Source organism: Pinus tabuliformis, chromosome Q, assembly GCF_031772625.1.
Source record: "Pinus tabuliformis cultivar Carrire ecotype Pingquan chromosome Q, CPIR1, whole genome shotgun sequence".
NCBI lineage: Eukaryota > Viridiplantae > Streptophyta > Pinopsida > Pinales > Pinaceae > Pinus > Pinus tabuliformis.
Genome location: NC_142296.1, coordinates 930515042 through 930530194, shown reverse-complemented (window position 1 = coordinate 930530194; position 15153 = coordinate 930515042). Strand labels below are relative to the sequence as shown.

Sequence of the window (15153 nt, the reverse complement as noted above, 5' to 3'; positions counted from 1 at the left end):
TGTTTTGTTTGTTACGTAAGATGCATATTGAAATGAGTACAACAATCAATTATGAAGACTGAAACTATTTATATTTTCAACAATATATTGCCGCCTTAATATCCCATGTCACTTACTTTTAATATAAGCACTATCTCTAGTATTACAAACTAATATATATAAACATGGCCATTATTTAAATTCTATGTTTCACAGAATCTCAATATTGCAGGAATCTAGGAAGTTTGAGGGGTAGATCGAAAGCTCAAGTGGTTGAACTAAAGAGAAAATCACCATAATAGCTGTGGCGTGACATTTAGTGTGTAGGTCAAAGGTGGCTTTGTCTAAAAGAGCAGTTAGTTTGGAAGTTTAATGCTCTCTTTATGGTGTGCCCATCTATTGGACTGCACATAACTAAGATCTGATGGAGAACACTGTCTTTCAGTAAAAAGAATAACTAAGATCTGATGGAAAATATAGTCTTTATGCAAAAAGAATTGCAACATGCATTTAATTCAGACATGTTACCCACCAGTGTGTAGGGTAACCCTAGAAGTGGCAAACTTTGGGCAAACTGTAATGTCTCCTTTAAATATGAAGTCAATGCTGCCACGGAGAAGCAAAGGCATTCCATTCAGGCTGTTTAATGCAGGTGAGCCAACAAATAAGTCCTTGTCTATGCTGTTGTTCCAGAACCAGTACAAAGGTTGGTTGAGGAATCATGTCCCAGGAGCTATATGCAAAGATCCAGTTGATTTTTCCTGAAACTTATGTTGCCAGCCACATTGATGAAAGATAGCAACCCTGTTCATATGCAGTGCCGATAGTTTCAGACTGAGATCATGGACTATCAAAAGAAGACCAGCACTGATCCTGGAGCAAACTCAAGGGGTAAACAGGCTGTATTATGTTTCAAACCATGAGCAGCCCCAAGGTTATCTTGTGTCAGTGCTGCCAGTGGCAGTGTCTTGTGTTTCAAACCATGAGCAGCCTCGAGGTTATCTTGTTTCAGTGCTGCCAGTGGCAATGCTCACTATGGGCATGGTATTATGTTTCAAACCATGAGCAGCCCCAAGGTTATCTTGTGTCAGTGCTGCCAGTGGCAGTGTCTTATGTTTCAAACCATGAGCAGCCCCGAGGTTATCTTGTGTCAGTGCTGCCAGTGGCAATGATCACTATGGGCATGTCGGTGTTGCATTGGTTTAACAGCATGTACAGCAGAGTTAAGAGGTGCCAGCATATACCCCCTTTCTATGAGGTAATCCTAGACGTCTCAGTCAATGTAACATGCTCCACCATTCAAGTATCTTTGAGGCAGGGAACCGATTTTCCAGACCTCAACCAAAACTCACCCAGAAAATTCCATTCTGCTCCGCATGTGAGAAGGCTACGGCTAATTTTGAGGTATTAGGGTCACCAGAGTTAAGATAATATTGCAGTAATCTCATAGGAGACAAGCTCAAGGATGAGGAAGAACCTCATTTGTGGCAGAGATTGTGTATATATATGTATGCACTGGCACATTTTTGTTTTGGGTTGGGGCCGACCTTAGTAATAAGACCAATGCTTTGGCTGACCTGTCTTGCTGGAAGCATCTTATCATTAAAAGCCATATTTGGAGGGTATTTGCCTGCACTTTGATGATGAAGAGCTGAAGAATGTGCCTTGAAAAGACACCTAAAGGCCTTAATGAAAATTTGGGGTTATGGCTTGCACCTTTGGTTAATGAAGCCAGCCCTTAGGAGTACTGTTGGGAGTTTGAGGGTGACCAGTAAAAGCCCCACATGGAGGATGCTATGGAAGTATGGGCTTGTGTACTCACTTCGGCGGACTAATTTGGAGACCATGCCCTTATGTAGCCCACAATTTCCACCACCATGAAGCCTGCGTGTTCACGTTGGAGGTACGATTTGGCATTTGGGATTCTTAGGACCACTTTGGGTGGTTACTTGAAAGATTGTATGTGATTGAAGGACCTCTTAAAGGTTACTTGCTACCTTTGTGGAAGGGAGGGACCACTGCTGGATGCTTTATTTGCATGATTTAGGGAGCTGATATGCCCCTTGGGTGATAACATGAAGCTAAAGAATGAGCTGGGAAGCCCTTATTCCCGCCATGGAGGCCACTTGTGAGCTTGTGTGCCCATGTTGGAGCTTGCTTAGGGGCTGATGCATAGCAGATTGGAAGACTTATGGGAGAAGTCATGCTGTTGAAGGGCCTTTTGAGGTTGGAAGCTACATCAACAGCCCTTATTTGCAGTGTTCCACGGGGACGCGTCCCCCAGGGTTGGGTGCGCGCACCCCTCGCACCCCACGCACCCGGGACGGGGAGTCTCTTGGGGGTGCGTTTCCCCACGCACCCTTTTTGGGGAGTCTTGGGGAGACGCAAGGGGGTGCGTTTCCCCAGTGTGGGAGTCTAGACTCCCCACGACTCCCCAAAAAGGGTGCTTCTGGGCGTCCCCCTTTAGTGTGGGAGTCTAGACTCCCCAAAAAGGGTGCTTCTGGGCGTCCCCCTTCAGTGTGGGAGTCTAGACTCCCCAAAAAGGGTGCGCCTGGGCATCCCCCTTTAAATTTGTCTAATAAGACTTAAAAATAAAAAAATTCAAAATAAAAAATTCAAAAATCAAAACCATTAATTTTTTTTTTTAACTAAAATTAAAACTAAATAACTAAAACTTAAAAGTCTAAAAAAAAATTAAAATTAAAACTAAATAACTAAAACTTAAAAGCCTAAACCTAAAAGACATGAAAGGCAAAACTTAAAGTTAAAAGCTCACTTCATTTCAACCCAAAGTCATTTCCATTTCCACGCAATGCTGATTTGAATGAGTTATCGATCAATGTATTTGAATATTTTATTATTGATTTTTATTTTTGTTTTTCGAATCTCATGGTATGTATGAATAATAATTAATTCAATAATGAGACTTGTCACTTGAGTATGTCATATGAATGATGTATGTATTAAAATGAATGATGAGGATGGATCAATGACTCAAATTTCAATTGTCTATTTAATATTTTTATGCTTTCATTATTGAACAATGAACAATGAATATCAACTTGAATTATATATATATATATATATATATATATATATATATATACCTCGACGACTCCCCGCACCCCTGAAATTTCCCTAAAATTTGAGGGTACTCCCACACGTCCCCCCTGTGCGTCTCCCCGCACCCGCGTCTCCCCGCACCGGAGTCTTGGTGGAACATTGCTTATTTGCCCTTCATTTGTGGAAAGGGGCCATCTTTTGAGGGCTTGGCTTATTTCGGTAGGTTTGTACATGTGGCTTTAGAAGCCCACATTTGTAATGTTTTAGTATATAACCAAATTTGTAGAGAGTGCTTTAAGCCCCTCAGGCTAATTTAGGGGATTTTAGTTTAGAAAACTATTATTTTATTGTGAGAGGAAGTTGAGTGCCTCCCCTCTACGAATAGGAGTGTACTTCCTCCCATTTTCACATGGAGTTTTCATGGAGAAAACCAATAGCAATCTGAAATTTTTGTTATTTTTCCTTGTAAATTTTGGCTTTGGATATTTCAAGTGAGGCAAATTGTCTTAGGGAAGATATGTTTTGAATGGAGGAACTTTCATCGAATTAGCAGAGCGATGATTTGATGAATGGTGTAAGTTAAATGCTATTTTACTTTCATTTTACCGTAATTGTTGGATTAGGGTTTTCCATGTGTCATATTAAAAATTGCAACATCTTTTATCAACTCCATTCTCTTCATATGCAAAATTTGCCATCAAGTACCCATCAAGGAAACTAGATTTGCTTTCCTTGACCTTATGTCTTCTAGTTTGGGAAGTCAACACGGTTATATTGAGAAGCTATTCTTCTCTCCTTTTCCTCTCCATCCAAGGTCTTCAGCTATTGATCCACTTGTCTGATTCCATATGCCTAGAATTTAATTGATAAGTCAAGGCACTAGTCTCTCATCCTCCATCACTATATACTTTTTGAAAATCATTAAATTAAAAGTGGCATGTGTTTGGGTCCTGGGAATTGGAAAAGCATCTTATTTGAAATAGCTAGTTCATTTGACTTGGAGCCATAGTTTATTGAAGGCTATTATGGGGTGTAAAATTTGCAAGCTCCTTAGAGAGTCATTTGGCTAGGATCCCTTTAGTCTACTAACTTCTAAGTCTTGTTGGGGATGTTAGAGAATGTACCTAGATTCGGTCTTCATAATTACCTTTATACTTATGACATTGTATATATTTGTAAAAAGAAGAAAAATAATTATTATTTCAAGCATGGGTTTCCTGCTCAAAGTTGATTTGTCACTAGGTTAAGCATGTTCTTCATGCTTCTAGGGTTTGTCAAGTCAACAATATATTGGTCACAAGTCTTGGAGTCAAGTCCTATTTGGACTTTGAAAAGAAAATACTAATTTGAGTCAAAAATGTCATTTTTGTCCCTAGAAGACCAAGTCAGCCCTGTTTGGGTTGATTCGACCTCCACAGATGTGTATATATAAAACCAGTTCGACCTCATTTGGAACACACATCACACAAGTTCGATCTCTTGAGAAAGGAGGAAAATTAGTGAAAAAGACAAGGAAGTCCAAGTCAAAGGAGAGAGAAAGCAAGATCAAAGAAGAAAATCTGCCCTAGAACTCCCACACGTGCGAAATTTCAGAGTTGCAGGAGGGCCGAAAATTGCAGGTCTGTTGCAAGAGGCCGAAATTCTGTTGCAGGGGCCGAAATCTGAAGTTTGACTAGTTTTGGAAGGGTTTGACCATCATTGACTTGAGGAGACTTTGACTTGTTGGAAAAGCTTGGAAGGAGGGCTGACTTGGGGCTTGTGAGTGGACTTGGTCTTGGCATTTGGGTCTTAGATTTCTCATTTGATCTGATTCTATGAGAAGAGATTTTTCAGGGTTTTCCCCTTTGGAGGGGTTTTGCCCTGGCTTGGAGCCTATATTTTGTGTCCATTGTCTTTTATGATCTTGATAATTGTTTGATGAAAAGAATCTAATAAAGAATAAGAAGAAGCTAACATAAGTTCACAAACAGTTATTAAGGATAGGAGAATTGTTTTAATTGCTGCCCTACTTGATTCTCCAACAGGGGAAGCCTCCCTTGTGGAGATAACATCTGTCCACAAAACAATAGGGGATTTCACTACTAAGCTGACAGTGGTGGTGGATCTTTTGGTTGCTGCAGATCTAGTGTGGCCTAGCACAAGGGTGCTAGATTTTGCTAAGTTACCAGGATTCGGATACGGATACGGATACGGATCCGGATCCGCTAGTTTTTTGAAAATGTAAGATCCGGATACGGCAAGGATACATCACGTACAATATATATATATATATATATATATATATATATATATATATATATATATATATATATATATATATATATTTATTTATTTATTTATTTAGAATTTTAAAAAACACCTTAGAGCTAAAAAATCAAATACTCCATGAAACCATCAAACACTTTTAGAACATTGAATGATAAATGCTATTTAGATCCATTTGATGATCTGTAAATGTATTTAAATTTAAATAGCATTGCACCCTGAATACATTAAATTTTAGATACATTAAAATTAAATTTAAATACATTAAAATTTAAATAGTCAAATATAATATAAATTATTAAATATTGTAAATATTATAAACTATAATGATTTAAATTTATATTTGACATTTGTAATTAAATTTATATTTGTGCATAATATATATTATATATATTATATATTATATATCACAAAAAATGAATATTAAACATTTGTACATAATATATATTATCCTATGCATAAAATTAAATTAAATACACAGTCTACACTACACTATATCACAAAAAATGAATATTAAAAATTTAAATACAACCCGGCGACTGTGTGCTGCCTGACTGTCTGACTGTGTGCGGGCGTGAACAGTGTCAGTGCTGAGTGTCACTGTGCTGCGTGCAGGGGGGCCAGCAGCGTGAACAGAAGTGCTGCGGTGCTGCGTGCAGAGGGGCCAGCAGCGTGAGCAGAGGTGCTGCGTGCTGCGTGCTGACTTTTCGGCGACCATTTCACCGTTTCCGGCAGCCACCAGCGGGATCCGTATCCTGGGAAAATTTGCCGATTCCAAAAACTGTATTTTATAAAATATGTATTTTAGCCGTATTTTTGGTGTATCGTATCCGGATCCAGTTCAGATCCGTGGATCCGGCAATATTCCTCTTGCCTCTGCCGGAACCGGTAACCTTTTTGCGGTAACTTTTTTGGCTCTGTTTCTGGGGAGGAGTTGAGTCCTCCTCCATCCGAAGTCTAAGCTTCAGTTTCTTTGAATGAGCTCATCTTGAAGTCAAGGATAAATTTGCTCATTTGGCGACTCCATTGGAAGAACAAAGTCCTTGTTTTTTGAAGATTTTGAAGACTTGGTGCTAGCAAGGTGAAACTAGCACCATTTGAAGGCATCTGACATCTCACCTTGGCGACTCCATTTTGAAAAGGTACGGATTTCAAATTTCAAATTTTGATGTTTAATATGAATAAAATATGTCTTTGTGGGATTTGGATGTATTGTGCCTGGCATTGGATATTGAAGACATCTCAGGATATCCAAATAAGCCACATCCAAATTTATCTTGGCATTTATGAAGCACATCTCAAGCTGTGAAGAAGAGCATGAAGATGCTCGGTACAGAAAAGATTGTGAGTACAGATACTGAGGAGGATGTTAGTGATGGTTTTATTGAAGGTGAGTCTTGTATTATTACAGTGCTAGAGAAGCAGGGTCTTCCTAGTTATTTGGTAGATAATGGTCCTGGTATGACGGGCCAGAAAGGAAACTTGGAAAATGTGCTGATTATAGGTCAAAATCATGATGAATTCACTGCTCCAAAGGCCACCACAGAGGGAAGGAGGCCAGATCTAAAGCAAGGCCTTTAAGTCTCTGTAACTTCTGATAATGCTGCTGCTGTGGCGAATGAAGACTTGTGCCCAGGACTTGGAAGTAGTAGTAATAACAACCTTGGTGAAGCCACCATTGAGAGAGATCTGGAATTGGGTATTAGTAAGCAGTTTGAGGAATGCGGAATGTTTTTAGAGCTAAATTGTTAGTCATATTGGGTGTGTTTTAAGGATAAGCCCCTTTTTGATGATGGGCAAGACCCTGATGATGACTGCAAAACTAATGAACACAGGGTTTCTTATGAAAACTTTGACCACCTAGAAACTAACCTAACTCCAGAGATCATTAATGCTGAAAACACCAATAAAAATTTCTGCCAGGGGTACTTAACCTACAAACACATGCTACTGATAAATAAAACAACAAACATGCTAATTTTACTAATTTCATCTGTGTGATTTTCTATTACATTTAGAAATAGAAAGCAAAACTACAGCTCCAAACTCAAAATGGTTGAAACATTAAATGTAGTCTTCTTCTCCTTTATAGATCAGGATTAACAGGGATACAATGAATCTAGACACATCCAGAACAGTGCCACTATGGCAGTGAAATTTCCTAAACCTAGTTTGCCTTACTGCATGGATAATCAAGCCAAAAGGAAGTGCTTTCTCCTAGAGATCTACGTTCTTTATTAAGTTGGAAAATCACATGCATGGATACCCCTTCTAAACTTAGGGAATTGGGCCATCCATTGTATGTATGTAAAACTAATTAAAGCATTAAACCTATTTAGATTGAACTGGTAATTTGGAAGAAACATCTAAAAGTTAGGGAATTTCTTTTGGGATGCATGGGTGTCCTTGTTCTCTCTCCTCCATAAAAGCTAGTGGGCCCTCTTTATTGCTCTATGGATTGCAGAAGAGGGGCACACTGTAGCAATACACGTATTTAGATTAAACTGTTAATTTGAAGAAACATCTAAAACTTAGGGAATTTCTTTAGGCATGCATGGGCCTCCTCCTTCTCTGACCTCGATAAAGCTTGTGTGCCCTCTTTTTTGCTGTATGGATTGCAGAAGAGGGGTGCACTGTTGCTGCTGTACAGATAGCTCTGTTGATGGAGGACATAATGTAGTTGGAACACTGTTTGAGCTATACAGGTAGGCTAACGCTCCCTGTTAATGGGGAAATTGTTCTCCACCACTTCAAGCCAGTCCTTGAACATCTTGAATTTCTCCTTTGCTAGGATAGTCAAGATATCTGCAACAACCTGGTTTGTAGGAATGTACTGAAGAGCTACTACCCTTCCTCTGAGCCTTGTCTCTAATGAAGTCTCATTTATCATATGAATAATGTTATAGAGTCTAACTTGAAATTTTTAAAACTGCATGTCGATTGTCCTAATAATAATAAAAGTGTAAAGATGAGATTGAGTGGAAGTGGTTATAAGTGTGAAGATGAGACTGAGGTGTGCTCAGATGCCTCTCACACTGTCCAGGGAGCATGGGGATTGTGTCACCAACCTTGAAGAGTGCATCCCTGTGTAACACTACAAAAAATGACCAGAAAGTTCATACAGCTTTCATTTTAAAAGCTTTGATTCTAGTCGATGACATCACTAGACACAACCTTTGTATTGTAATAACATCAGAAATTTCAAAATTCAGTGTACTATGCAACTTGCAATCATATCAGGCTTAGTGATAACATAGATAACACACTGGTGTTCAAGCTATATTCAAGGGTTGAATTAATTTGTATTAAGTCCCATCTATGATATAAATATTAATTTACAGCCCAACTTCAAACTGCATTTGTAACTGCATGTTGAGTTTCCTAGTAATAATAGAAGCATGTAGACGAAACTTAGTAATGGTTTTGAGGTATGAAGTTACATATCTAGCTGGCTAGGTATTCCCAAAACTATTTGATCCGAGGTTGCTACAGTGAGATACTTTTATAATTTGTTTGCTGTGGTTTACAAATGATTAGAAATCCTAGACAAATACGAGTGTGAAAATTTTGAAAGACACCAGGGATCTCAGGAACACGTCTGGAAAATATGTATGTGCATTAATAATGGTTGCTCTTTTTTGATGACCTTGTGCAAATTTCTTTTGAACATCGATGAGTGGTTATGTTTGATTTGGTTGCTTGAGGTGCTAACACAGAACTTGAATTTCAGGTACCTTTGAACAATATGTTTGGATATTCAACAGCACTTCGCTCCATGACACAGGTACGCAGTAGGTAGTAACATCTCCTATTTAATGGCTTCTATAGCCATTGTCAAATTAAGCTGTGAAGCAATCTGGTCTATATGAAACTAGAAGAAGCTACTAGACAATGCCTGAACCTGTAAAAATGCAAACTAATATGTGTGCTTCACTCCGTAGTTGGTTTTTAATACGATTCTTAAAAATATAGTCTCTGCCTCATATTCTTTATAGTGACTTTTGGTTGTGTTAGGACTCTGAGCCTCCCTGTTCTCTTGTTGCAACAATAAGTGATTCTGAAATTATGTTTTCCCTTTAAACATTATCCCAAATTTTGTGTAAATTGCGAGTACCATTCTTCTTAAAGCTTGAATTCCTTTATTCCTTGGTAGTGAATTAAATAAAACACCCCCTGCAGTAGTGTCATACTTGTTATGCAAAACTTTTCCAAATGCAGTGTGATAATTGTATAACAAGGATACCACCACTATTGGTTTCTGGCCTGTCACTAAATGTTATAAGAACTATTCTGTTTCGGTGATTTAGTGTATTTGGGTTGCCTTCTAGCATTTTATGGTGTGTGGTCCAATGTACACTGCTTTGATGAGTTTCAATGGTCTTCAGCCATTATTGTATATACTGAGCATATGGATAGGTTATGCATTATGAAGAGGAAGTTTCTGAATGAGCAGATGCCACACACACGTACTCATTTGACATTGTAGTACATCAATGAATAAAATTAAAAGGTTATTGATTTTAATAATATATGCCATGCAGGGAAAAGGTGAATTTACAATGGAATATCGAGAACATGCTCCAGTATCTCAAGATGTGCAGATGCAACTTGTAAACAGTTATAAGATGACCAAGGGAGCTGAATCCGGGTGAAAATGAGAATGTGTTGAGCATTTGGAATTCATTATCTTGGCTTGCGGAATTAGGCTATGGTAGTCAGTGGATTCTTCAACTGTATTTCATGAATGGTGGCCTGAGTCATCCAGAAATTTCTCAAGATATGTTGGTAGAGTGTAGTTTAAGTTTCTACTTTTTAGAGAGGACGATATGAGAAAGGGTGGGTAGGCAACAATGTGGTTTCTTCTTTGTCAGGAATAAATCTCACCTCCTTCAATGAGAATGTACATCAGTAATTATTGAAACAGACGAGCATAAAGCTGCAAAGAAATTATGCTGGTCTGCAAATGATAAATTTAACAATTCTTTTATTATGTAACAGTGGTTTTAGCGCGGGGAATTTTGGTCTTTCCATTTTTCGTTGGCAAACTTCCACACGTGATTATTTGTTGTCTACCGATTATTTTTTATATTAACTATTCAAATTTAAAGTTGTCAACTAGCAGGGTTTCTCTACACGATTGAACAGATTTCCATAATAATATCCATTTTAATGCCGTGAGGCGTTTCCCTTATACAATCAATGTATTGATGTGACCTTTGATAACAGCGTGACCGTGGATCTTGTTATACGACCATTAAATTACTTTAACCCGTCCACACGGACTTTTATTCTCTTATAGAAACAGATGTTTTTGAGGGGACCTTCCATGCCCTAAAGCCCACCAGGTTATCCAGCATCGTCGATCTGTCATCTGTTTTGATCTCCTAATTCCTTCCTGTGCTATAAGGCATATCCTACGGCAGTCCATCTATTGATGTGGGCCTCTCAGCACACTGGCCATAAATTTCATTATTTGACCAGATCCTCATCGTCTATTCCAATGGCCCTGAGTTGCAGAGAAGAGATGGTCCGAGTGGTGTTGAAAATAACTAGCCTGCCCATGGGGCATTAAATGAGCCCCTAAATGAGTGGGAGTGGGGGCTGGACTGTATATGCCGGCAAGCCTTATTTACAATAAATGCTATAGGATATTTATATACCAATGACTTTCTCTAACTGATTCTAGCATCATGCAAGCCTTATTTACAATGTTATAATGCTATAGTATATTTATTATACCAATAACTTTTTTACAATGCTATAAGATATTTACTATACCAATAACTTTTTCTAATTATTTCTAGCATCATGCAAACCTTATTTACAATGCTATAATAGAGACGAAAACAACAAGAGCAGTGTGGACAAAAAGGGGTGAAGACTCAAATTTGAGTCTTATGTGCCAAACTGCGTAGCAGTCAAATCCTACCCAGGTCTACCTATGTTTGGTTTGTTGGAGTTGTAGAGGTTACCTTTGGAGGAGGGGACTTGGGTTAGGGCCTATTGCGGAAGGTAGAGACATAATTTGTCTCACGGAAACTCACAAGCATGATGGTTGCAAACCTCGTGTTTGACGGTTATTTGAAGTTGACAGTTTGGAACAAGGTAGCAGAAAATGGCAAAGGGTATGGGGAAATACTAGTTTTAGTGAAAGAAAAAGAAGACCGCCACATTCAGTTAATTAAAGAAGATGCAAATAAACAATATTTATGGTTGAAAATATCAGAGAATGAAAATCACATAAGAATTGCAGCATGTTATTTTTCCCCTCAAGTCTCAAAAACTTACAAAAAAAGAGGCTTGACAGCAAGGATCTATATGCAACTTTAAAACAAGATATTTCCGCGTACTTTCAGCAGGGAGAACATTTTTTAGTGGGAGATTTCAATGCTAGAACAACAAATAATCAAGCTAGCATCCTTTGTTGCAAAGAGGATAACAATCCTATTTGGCTCACTGAAGAGGAGAATCTCCAATGGGTGAGGTGTTCAGAAGATGACAAAGTTAGCAACCATTTTGGAGATGAGTCGTTTACACTGTGTGGGGCTTTCAACTTAATTATTTGCAATGGTCTAGATAGATGGAAAAGGTCTGGGAACTTCACTTGCAACACATACAATGGAGCAAGTGTCGTTGACTATGCGATGTGTTCATAAAGCTTAATAGAAAAGATAGGTGAAGTTAGTATTAGAGAGCATGTTTGGGACTTAAAATCAGAGCATAACCCAATTTTTATAAGGTTATCATGGTTAGAAGAAAGGAAGCATAGGAGGAAAACCCAATGTTCTCGACAATCACTATCAAGGGGAAAAATTCTTCTAACACAAGAAAATGGTACTATCTTCAAGACAATGTTAGAGAGATAAATTCAGAAGGAGAAAACTGGTTTCAAACGCTTTAACAATCATGAGTTAATAAATATAATTCAAAGTGCACTTGAGAAGTGCAAAAAAGCAAAAAATAGGAAATCATAATCAAATTGCTTTCCTATAAATGCTTGGTTTGATGAAGAATGCAAAATGGAAAGGAGAACCTTGAAAAACGCAGGAAAAGAGAAGATGAATGTAAAGTTATATAAGTAGACACTAAAAAGGAAAAAAGATGAGTTCATGCAAACAAGGAGAGGAGTTAATATATTTAAGCAACAATAATCCCAAGCTTTTCTGGCAGAACTGCAACCAAGGAAGAAGCAAATTGAAAATAATATTACAGCCAATCAATGGTTTGAATATGCAAGACAACTCTATGAGAGAGAATCTGAGGCGGAGTTTCCCCCTAGGATCAACACAAATTCAAAGCTCTTCACATTACAGGAGGTGGAGAATGGAATTAAGAAGCAGAAAACAAGAAAGGCAAAGGACTTGGTTGAACTTCAAGTAGAGTATCTAAAATGAGGAATGAACGCTTTTGCACCGCACATCATGAAAATATTCAACATCATTCAGCAAGGATTCCCAAGAGTCTGGACAACTAGCCTAGCAATACCCCTTTTTAAAAGTGGAGACATTAATAATCCATCCAACTATAGAACAATTATGATCAATCCTTTGTTTGCAAAGCTTTTCGGCAGCATGGTAGAAGACAAAATTAGCAAGTGGGCAAAAGTAAAAGAAAAGAGGGCAAGAAGACAAGCGGGTTTTAGGCTGTAACATTCTACAATGGATCATGGCATCACGTTGAGACACATTGCTGAAAAGGTTTGGGAGGACAAAGAAGAAGTATTTTGCTGCTTTGTTGACTTCAAAAAAGCATTTGACAAAGTCCCTATGGATAAGTTGTGGCTTAGAATGGAAGAACTTGAAATTCATGTGCATTATAGCGCCACTGTCCATAGACTTTATGAAGAAGTGAAAGTCAAAATCAGAACCTCAGCATGTATCTCAGAAAGCTTTAGAAGTGACATTGGAGTCAAGCAAGGTTGCCCTCTGTCCCCCACTCTTTTTGGTCTATATATTGATAAATTGGAAGAGTGGCTAAATCTGCAAGGTGGAGATGGTGTTCGATCGGGAGTGTTTGTGATAAACCTTCTTTTATATGCTGATGATATTGTATTGATTTCTAAATCAGCCCATGGATTGCAAATGCACTTATATGCCCTTGAGCATTTTTGTAGGGAAGTGGGGATGCAAGTCAATACTAGCAAGACCAAAGTAATGATTTTTTCTAATAAAAGGAAGTAGAGCCAACATACTTTCTTCTTTGAAAACAACATTCTTGAAGAAGTAAATGAGTACAAGTACCTTGGGATTGATTTCAACAACAAATTCAATTGGGAGGACTGCAGAAATAAGAGAATTTTAGGAGGGTGGAAAGCATTATACGCTCTTCAAAATAGATGTAGAGAGACAGAGTTATGCGATTGGAAAACGATTAAAGTGCTTTTTGGACTCCTAATTTGTCTAGTGATGCTATATGGGTGTGAATTGTGGGCTAGTAGCACTCCTGTCTCAAAATGGAAACAAATTGAGAAAATCCAAAAACGCTTGATCATGAGCAAGTTCAAAATAGAAAGTTCGGTACCTTATGAGATAATGTTGAGTGAAATAGGAACAACTACCATTGAAGCAATTGCTATGGTGCGGCTCATAAGATAACAAATGAGAGTAGGTAGATGGCCTAATGTTATCTTCAATGAAGGCATGAGTGAAAGAAAGAAAACATGGATGAAACAAAACTACACATGGATGCATAAGTGAAATATCTGCCTCAATGCTTGCCCCACAAATAGCAAGGAGCTAAAGAATTTTGTTATGGAGAAGTTTCATAAAAAGGTATGGGGAAAAAAATCGGGTAGAAAGAAGAAATATTACATTGAAGAATTCAACCCTACATGTGATTTACAACAAAAAGAGTTCATTGGAGCTAGCATTTCGTGAAAGGCAAAGGTTCTTTTTGCTCAATTGAGGACCAACTCAATACCATTTTACAGGATCTTCAAATAGATACCATTAAAAGCGGAAATCTTTTGCAAAAGATAGGATTTTATTTATATCTCAAAAGAGTATACAGACATGGACTCGAATACAAGGCAGTCTTCCTTCTCAGATTGACTGCAGCAGCATTTAACAGATATGTCTTAGCCGAAGCATAAGAAATCTGTAGGCATGCATGCAGGCTGAGACCAGAAAACTGAATTACAGACTGATAGACTCTCTATATGATTCGGCCACTTTAGGTTCACACCAGCGTCAAACACTGATGCACAGGTTTCTTAAATCACCTAAGGACTTGAGTTCTTCTCGTGATGCAAGCAAATCAGACTGGATGTCTGCAGATGCAGAGCAGGAGAGGCACTCGACACAAACTTACTTAAAAACTCTTAGACCCCGAATGAGCTTTACCTTGCTGTTCAAATTCATTTATAGAACTCAAGGGGGACAAGCATCCATGAATCACCGAAAGGAAAAATGTACAAACTTGTGACTCAAAAGTAAGATGCTGTAAAGACCAGACATTTGACTGAAAGCAAATGTACAAACAAGATTCGGGCATGGGAGGACAGTCCCATGTTATCTCGTCCCTTCTCCTTTCGGATAGCCATTTGGCATATGGGGACCGAATCTCGGGTACTAAATTTCAATTGAAAGACATAAAGTAGAGATATGCAAATCTCATTATTGTACATAGGATTTTACACAGTGGAGATTCAAGGACAAGTGAATCCACGAAAGCTTGTCCAACACCAAAGTCGGTTGGAAAGACAACATATTAAATCTTATAGTAATCAATCGGGGGGTATGTGTAATGCTGATAGTTCTACCTTTCAATCAAATAGTTGGAGAAGTATTGAACCCTTACTTCTTTTTCAGATTCCCAGGCCTGAGTGCTGTGTCTGTCGGGAGGTTC

General features: G+C 38.3%; 1 protein-coding gene across 1 annotated transcript in view; it reads left to right on the top strand.

Annotated features, from left to right (window-relative positions):
• The window catches only part of LOC149222517 (elongation factor G, mitochondrial-like), a 303311-nt gene extending 292988 nt beyond the window's left edge, over positions 1-10323 (top strand). Inside the window, exons 19-20 of the mRNA XM_089385480.1 lie at positions 9038-9091; positions 9849-10323. Of these exons, the coding sequence (XP_089241606.1) occupies positions 9038-9091; positions 9849-9959 (165 nt within the window). The 3' untranslated portion in view covers positions 9960-10323. The remainder of the gene's footprint in view (positions 1-9037; positions 9092-9848) is intronic.
• Positions 10324-15153: the final 4830 nt, after the last annotated feature.